This window comes from Pundamilia nyererei, unplaced genomic scaffold (genome assembly GCF_000239375.1).
Source record: "Pundamilia nyererei isolate P.nyererei 1_Seehausen unplaced genomic scaffold, PunNye1.0 scaffold00243, whole genome shotgun sequence".
NCBI lineage: Eukaryota > Metazoa > Chordata > Actinopteri > Cichliformes > Cichlidae > Pundamilia > Pundamilia nyererei.
The window spans coordinates 548,794-557,419 of NW_005187644.1; the positions used below are offsets into that span (position 1 = coordinate 548,794).

General features: G+C 36.1%; 2 protein-coding genes across 4 annotated transcripts in view; one reads left to right on the plus strand and one right to left on the minus strand.

Moving 5' to 3' along the window:
- Nucleotides 1–1,671: 1,671 nt before the first annotated feature.
- LOC102198488 (gap junction delta-2 protein) lies at nucleotides 1,672–2,778 on the minus strand. The gene has a single exon (XM_005749389.1). The coding sequence runs from the start codon at nucleotides 2,776–2,778 to the stop codon at nucleotides 1,672–1,674; it is 1,107 nt and encodes a 368-aa protein (XP_005749446.1).
- A 3,891-nt stretch (nucleotides 2,779–6,669) lies between these two features.
- The window catches only part of vezf1b (vascular endothelial zinc finger 1b), a 39,700-nt gene continuing 37,743 nt past the window's right edge, over nucleotides 6,670–8,626 (plus strand). For all 3 annotated transcript variants that reach the window (XM_005749370.1, XM_005749371.1, XM_005749372.1), the window contains exon 1: nucleotides 6,670–6,753. In XM_005749370.1, coding sequence (XP_005749427.1) covers nucleotides 6,721–6,753 — 33 coding nt within the window. In that variant the 5' untranslated portion in view covers nucleotides 6,670–6,720. The remainder of the gene's footprint in view (nucleotides 6,754–8,626) is intronic.

Sequence of the window (8,626 nt, forward strand, 5' to 3'; positions counted from 1 at the left end):
TCCACATTTTTTACACGGTATATTCCTGGCAACCACAGCTGCCGGTATTTTACCGTAAATTTGACAGATTTTTTTTTTACAGTGCGTAAAAGATGGCTGAGGCCACCACAGAGTCATAGAAGGTCTTCAGGAGTGGGCCCTTCACTCCAAAAGACCTGAGTCTCCGCACTACTTGCCTGTAGAAGGCGTCTGAATTATGAGTCCAGTCCAGTTTATAATATTTATCTATTGATAAATGTTTTGTTACTTCATTTTATATGGGTTCTTGACTTTTGTTGTATGTATGCTGCTTTGACAACTCAACTTCCCTCAGGGATTAATGAAGTCTGTCTGTCTGTTTTTTTTATATCCATTTATTATTTTCTCTTTTTAAATTGCATTTTCAAAAAGACTTTGAAAATCAGCTTTTTAATTAAAAATTAGAAAAATAAAAAATTAAGAGATTAATTTAGAATTTAGAATTTAAATGAATTTACTAATGTACTTTATTGTACAATTCATGATGAAAGCACAAAACTCTTTATTTCATGACTCATCTGGACTGCCACAGTACTTCAGTCCATGTTTGTCAGGAAGGGCATTTCGTCTAAAAAAGAAAATCAAGCATGTGAAGCTACCTTCTGTGGCAACCCACTGTCAAAAGGGAGCAGCTAAAAGTTCTTTTTTTTTTTTATTATTAAATTTCTACATGCAGCAACAAACTATTACACTGACCACAATTTTTAGGTGTTCCTGAGTTACGATAGTGAATTTCAATTCAGATGCATGTGTGTAATGCAGTAGTGCCTGAAGGCCCAAATTAGACAACCATTAGATATTGACATGAACTGTTGTGTGGAATGTAGGGTTTAATTGTGCACTCAAATGCAGTACACTGAAGACAGAAGTAACATAAAGCAACATTTTATTTCTGGTGATTGCCAAGGTTTACAAAGTGCAAAAGGAATAAGTGACGTTTCACTGGATAGTGCAACAGAAACATACTTAAATAAATACATATAAGGAGCAACACAAGGCAATCTATAACAATTCTAAGAAGCCCATTGACAATGCAGATTACAGCCCCCTCAACATTCACCTACTATACACTCCAATAATAAAAATCTACACACGCTTTAAATCCAAAGTGGAGCAAAGTTGTACATACAGATTTAAATTAGCATTAGCAATTCACCAAATTTCACATTTTTAACTTTTTATACATGTCTTTGTGAAACTTGCAACTATCAATTGTATATAGTGATTGAATCATTTGCATTGTGATTTTTTTTTCATAGTTTTTGAACTCTTGGATCTCAAAATGTTAAAATAATAAAGTTTTAGATACAAGATACTGCAAATGAAATTTCCCTGGTCCAGTTATGAGTTATTACATGTCTAGTAATATCATTCCATGACTCCAGGTTTCCAAACAAAGTGTTCTTTGCATAATGATGTACTTTTGGTGTTTAAGAGGTATTAGCTGGGTTACTTTAGAGCACTAGATTTCACAATAGCTAAAACTAATAGTAGAGCCCCACACAGAAAGTCCCTCCCATAATATATTCAATTATTTAAATGAAAAGCAATTTTTAAAAAAGGGGTACGCTAGGCCTTAGTTCCCTTTTCAGTCCGTTTTTTTTTTTTTTTTTTTTTTTTACAAAGCTAATACAAATACAAAAAATTTCTCTCTCATAGCCAAGACTTCCTAGTCCATCCCAGCCTGGCCATATTAGCCAGTTTAACTTTTACTTTGTCTTTGCTGTCTGGACTTCTCTTGGAGGTGCATTCCACAGTTGAGTCTGTTTCAAACGAGATAGCTGGGGCATGTCCAAGTAGGCTTCCTTTCTTTTCCTGGGCCATGGTTGCTTGAGTCTGCAGAAACACCTGACCCCTCACAGAATGCCTGAGTTGCAGCATCAGGGGGTTATGGTTTGAGTATAATTTGACAGGATTCTGCTCCTGACGGCAGCAGGTGGAGCAAGCTGAGCAGAGTATGCGAAAAATATAAATCCACCCCAGGTAGTGGAGCTCTGCAATGTTAAGGATGAAACAGCCCAAGCTGATGCTGAACATAAAGTTCAGGAAGATGGTCTTCTCAGTGGCACGTGATACAAAGCAGTCTGTACGAGTAGGGCAAGGATACGAGTCACAGCGATACAGGTGAGGCACTTCAAACCCAAACAAGAAGTACTGGCCGACCAGGAAGGTGATCTCCAGTACAGATCGTAGTAATACATGAAGAATGTAAATAAGAAGAACCTGGTTGGACTGCTGGGTGGGGTCCTCTCCCATTTCATCATAAGCTTCTTCCAGAAGGCTTTTCTTTACATCTTCCCTCTCACTTGTATTCCATTCCCCACTGTAATGAGGGTAGTAAGTGGGGATGTTGACCTTTATTGCTTCCATGCCATCTTTCCTAATTTCCCCGGACCTTTGTTTGGGAACTCTCTGGGATAGCAGCTGTGTCCTCTGGCCATCAAGCTTCTCATCCTTGGCAATCTTATGCAGTACAAAAACTATGTAGAAAATGGATGGAGTAGAGACGAGTACAATTTGGAAGACCCAGAACCGTAGATGTGAAACAGGAGCAAATGTGTCATAACAGACGTTGTTGCATCCAGGCTGTTGGGTGTTACAGGTGAATTTGGACTGCTCGTCACTGTAGACAGCATCACCCACCAAGGCTACCAGCAGAATGCGGAAAATGAGCAGCATAGTGAGCCAGATCTTGCCTATCACTGTAGAGTGGTTCTGGACCTCAGACAGAAAGCGACCAAGTATGGACCAGTCACCCATGGCTTAATCTTAGACAGAAAGTAAAAGGGGCTATTAATAATAGGACAACTTAGGGTGTACTCAGACTAGGCTCAACTGACTGAAGTAATATATACTAGCTTAAACCTATTGCCAATTTCTTGGTAAAATGATAAGCAGTAATATTATTCACTGATGAAGACTCTGATATGTAGCTGAAAACTCTGGAAAATATATTAACTTATATTAACTCACTACTGTATATATTACATTATAATATATTATATATTAGAGTTTAAATACATTCTATATACAATAAAGCATTTGCCATGTAAAAACACTTTTTTGTTATCACTTAACAATTGAAATATATAAATATATTTGTTACAGTCAAGTTTGTTGAAGCATCTCAGGATCACAATTATGCTTTTAGAAACATCTGTTTTAGAGAGCAGAAAGAGACCTTCCAACAGTTCTGAGTGGTTTGTCACCGTTACTAAGTTCATTTATTAAAAACTGTATTTAGGTACAAATTTGAAGAACTTACACTTAAATATGAAAATATCTAAATATGTCTTAAATATGTACTTAATGTGTTAATTTCTACTTCTGCTGCACTTCATTTCAGAGGGAAATGTTGTGCATTTCTCTTGTAACATGGTCGACTACAGTGCAGCCTATGTAGCAACTCACCTTCATAAACTCATCTCCATATTTGCTGTGGGAAATGGCTTTGTGTGTTTCACAATTGGTCAACCAATCGCTGTGATTGGCTTGAGTTAATTGAGGGCAGGTGTATCTGACTGTACTCATAATCTACACTGTTTATATTCCACACTGAAAACAGTGCTGTCATATTTTTCTGTCTGCAGGTATGTGCCCCAGACTCAAGATGGCTTAGATTAAAACAGTTTATAGTAATCATTTGCTGTTATTCTGTGAAATATATAATTAATATTGGTGACTGTCAGCCTATTACGTATAGGGTGTTGAGTCTGGGGGGACAACTGCTGTTCTCTGTTGAAATTTGGACTGTATTTTTTATTCCGTTTTGCAAGTGGGACACTGAACTGTTTCATTCCCCAACTTTTATGTGATGAATATAGTACCTGGGAGTATTTTTCATTGATCTCAGTGATGTGACTATTGTTTTATATTTTACAATTTTCTGTCTATCATCTTTGCTCTTAACTGCGGCTGTCAAACCTAGAATCTTTGTATAAAACTCTCAGTTGTATTAGTTTGGGGCTAGGGTTAGGGTTTTTTGGAAATTAAAATTTACAAACAGACAAAAATTTAAAATAAAATCAAATGGCCAAAGGTTTTTGTTTTATCTGTTTTACATCTTCACCCAAAACACTTTTACTTGTTAAAATATAGGACTGGTTCATTAAGCGTATTCAGCAGCTTAACCACATTACTGATCATGCATGCTCAGGCAAATCAATAAAGCATTATAGCAAATGAAGTATTGTGAAACCTAATGTCTGACACTGGTAATATTATTGTTGTATTGTAATGGTGCTTCCCCCCCCCCCCCCTTCAAAAGAAATATATCAAGGAACCATTCTCAACCCTAAACAGTGGATTTTACAGGAACTCATTTCAGTTTTCTTTTTTATCTTTTTTTTTTCTTTTTTTTTTTTTACAGTATTTAGCTCATTATTGTTATTGTAGAAAAAGCTATTTACATATTTATCTTTACTCTGATGGTGGTTATTTTTTTCTAAAATGTTTAAATTATTTATAATCTACTGAAAGGTCTCACTGAAAATCTTTATATGAATAACAACAAATCATATAGAGAAAACTTTACCTTAGGATACCCAAATTTTGGTCATTTTCAATTTTCTTCCTGGACAATAACATACTTTGTAGTGCATTTTTAGTAGACTCAGAGAAGTGTTAAAAAAATACAACCATGAAAAAGCAGCATTTGAACTCAATAGAATCCCATTTGAACTCACCTAACCTTAAGGTTTGCAGCATAAATCCGCATAATGTAGCCTTTACTGCACCATTTGCATGGCTATTTTTGATTTAAAATGTTGATGAATTGAATCCCGCTGAGTGTGGAAAGAGAGAACACACATTAAGCCAGTCTATCTGAAGCTGACATTGTGCTATTTTACAAAAAGGCTGGCAATGTACAATACAACAAAGCACAATGAGTGGGCTCATTTTCTGAACACCCGGGAACTGTAAAACAAAAAGCATATGGAACAGGCTGGAAAGTAAACATAATGCAGGTCTTTGCAAAGGCTCTGCTTGAACCACCTCGAACAGTACAAGTTACAGACAAATTTTGTTACTTTCTAGACTATAGCAGGTTTCAGCTGGAGTCAGTATGTTCACATCTGTTGTATCCTTTGATAGCATGCAGCAGCGGAGTTCAAAAGGGAAAAAAATGTTTTGGTTTTTGCATATGTAATCAAGTCCCAGACTCTGTAGATCATAACACAGACTCTCTTCTCTTGTCACAAGGGCCTTAACAGTGGAAATAATTGTGCTGGAGAAGTGTTCAGGAGCAGCTTCTCCGATGAATTGTGTCTTGTTCTCAAATTTGTTACTAACTTATGATTTTATACCGATTTAGAAAAAGGCTGATTTAGCTTCAGCAAAGCAGGATAAAACTAAAATACCCAGTTAGCTAAATGTGAACAACATCATAAATCAAAGTAAAATAAAATGAACTGAGTACATTTATTCAAAAATAATTGATAAGTGACCTTATAGCTAATAAAACAGAAGATTGCCTGATTTAAATTTGGCTGATTTGTTGGTGAGGTGGTCAGCACTGCTGCCTCACATGAAAATCCTGGGTTTGGATCTATTGGGCTGTTTCTGCTTTCACTGCTCTGAGACCAGTTACTCTCTGTGAGTTCTGTGAAAAAAGCTAAACATGTAAGTGAGCATTCTGTGATTTATTATAGTAAATCACAGAATGACTTAAGTTCTGTATATACGTTACACAGTAAGTTCAGATCTGGAAAATTATGAATTTTGTATCGCTTTTTCGCAACACTCTTGGCCTTTAATGGCCTTTGGAGTGCAGTGAAAAGAACTTTTATAAGTTTTTAGCATTTGGCAAGTAAATGGTTGATTAATTAGAGGAATTTGTGCCATGTTTGATTTCAGACTCAACTATCAATTTTGGATTAAAGGCCTTTACACACTGAGCGTGTAACAAAAAAACAACATGAACTTCCAAATTTTCTGGATCTGAATCCGTCGCTCAATGTCGCGCTTTTGTGAAAAGTTGATCCTCAAAAAACGCACTGTGAAACAAAGAATGAAGTCAACATCAAGCAAGATGAGTTGGTCCTGATGCTTGTAAACAAGAAAAGCTAGAAATGAAGATTCTGGGTTCACTCAATTCCCAAGTGAGTGAATTACCTACTTCACTCACTTAAGAATTTTTTAGGAATAAAAAGAATTGCCCTCAACATCTATCAGAACCAGCTTTACTGACCAGTAGATATTTATGGTCAGTAAAGCTGATACTAGCCTGGTTACTTATTAGTTCTCAATGTAACATAATAGAAAACAGACAATATTTACAATAGAAACATATATTACATATTTATGTTTATGGTGCAGTTGTGCAGGGGGCAGAGATATTGGATTAAATTATGGAATAAATAAGGGATAGATAACTTGTTATTTGTTACTATTAACAGTACATATAAAGACTGAGAGAGAAGGAGAGAGAGATATAACGAAATAGTACGTACAGCACAGTTTGATTCAGCAGCACGTATGTCACATGTTTAAGTACATCTGTCTTGTAACATTTTTTTTCAGTCTCTAGTGACAAAATATATGTGAACTATATGAAAGGGGAATTATTTAAAGTAAAGTTTAAAAAAAGTATATTGGACTTGATTTAGTCCTTGGGGTTACAGGAAGTTGTCGCTGCCATATTTAGCTGCTTTGTTGTAGATTCCTTATAGGCTTCCTTCAGATTTTAGCCCAAGTGTTGCAATGGAACCGAGCTGGAGTACGTTTTTATTTCAAGTAAGTGGCACAGTCTCCATAAACGTTTGCCATAAAGCGTAAATATTGTTTGCTAAATGGGTTTTATCCGTTTCTGAAATTACTAAGAGAAAATTAGCCAAGAAAAACAAAGGTGTTAGCGATACCCTGCTAGATAGCTCCGCTGAGTGGTTTCCTGTAACGAACTGCTAACTAGCTTTGTCGAATCCGAGAGCTCCGGACTTTGTGTTGCCAACTTAGATACAGTACAGTCTTGGTATCAGTTAAATAGCCAGAAATCTGTGTCGGTTCATAATTTGCAATTTGTACCATTTACAGCTTAATGGTCACATTATGTGACTATAAAGCTAATTTGTAGCTCGGATTTTGGTGATGCGCGCGCTAGCAAATTAGCTTTAAGCAAAGCTTTTGCTATTGTATATAGGTAAGCTAAGCTAATAGGCTAACGGATTCGCTAACCAGACACTTTTCCCGTGTGCACCGTGGCTATTGCAATAGTACAGAGGGTTAACAAAGCAAGAAAGCGGTGGGGAGCTTAAGCTCTTGACTGGCCCCGTTAACAAGAACTTAGCTAACCCTAGCACTATAACTAAGGGGCTACTTAGCACGCTAAGAGAAGTGATTAAATCACATTCAAGGCTCCAAACGTTACCCTTTATCTTATCAATGATCAATAGCCACGACTTGCAAACTAGAAAAATAAACTATAAAGTCATCTGGTTCATTAGTTTTGTAAGTAAGTTCAGAATCAATTCACATGCTGTTTGATCATTTAATCTTGTTTTGAGAAACTAAAAGGAGGTTGTAAATTGTATATAGTCTATATGCCGAATAAATTAAGTTTTATGAAATAATCCCATATTATAGAAGGTCGGTATTTAATTTTTGCTTAATTTTTACTGTCCGCAGTCAACTTTGTATCTGTTTAAGTATAACTGACACGCACTATTTTTATAGTGTATCATGTTCTCTGAACAACTGGTATTAAATCTACACTTTGTGTACATCTTAACTGCAAAACCTTAAGAAACCCTGCGCCATAACCTGATTTTTTTTTTCTAGTCTTTTCATGAGATCTGAATATAAACAGCAAGACAATATTTACCTGCATCAATATAAGATTTGTAGACAGTTTTTCAAATAGGAGTCTTACCATAATTAATCTATACATTGTATTAACAGTGGCAGTTGTACAATTTTTTTTCCATTATCTTATTTAATGATGTTTAGCTTAGAAGATTTGTATAAATATTTTTTTGGAGCAGCATGATAGAGCAGCTGGCAAGCAAGCTTTATTTGTCACATACACAATCATACAGAGTACATGGGTCTATCCAGGACCCTTACTGGATACCCGCTCCAAAGGTGTGTAGTCTTACTACTACACTATCCAGCAATCTACTCTACTTGTTGTTGCTCGGAAAGGAGGAATTTGGCCGACCTATGCCAATTGCTAAAATGCTAATACAAATGCGGTACTAAATAGTCATGATAGGTAAAGTGAGCCTTTGTGAATCAGTGAAATAGTCAAAGCAATTACGCTGCGATTGTGCCAAGGTTTTAAATCAGTTCTACAGCCATCTTGACAGGGACACCTGCTGGCCATTGTGGCTATGATCACATATTAAAAATTATATTTGGTGATCATTGCAAAATTCTAAACAAAGCTATATACTATACCAGGGTTGCAGCAGAAGTCACCTGACATTCGTTCACACCACAACAAAATCAATCACATCAACATAAAAAACATAAGCACACAATATGCAGACTCTTGCATCCTTCATTGCACTTTGTTCTTTGCTTTTAGTTCTTATTAGCTAACATTCACACACATACTCTGAGGGATGCATCGGAGACCAACTTTGGGTTAGTAACTTTCCCAAGGATATTT

What these genes read in the sequence shown, in the direction of transcription:
- LOC102198488 (XM_005749389.1), bottom strand. Translation starts at nt 2,778, where the DNA reads ATGGGTGACTGGTCCATACTTGGTCGCTTTCTGTCTGAGGTCCAGAAC.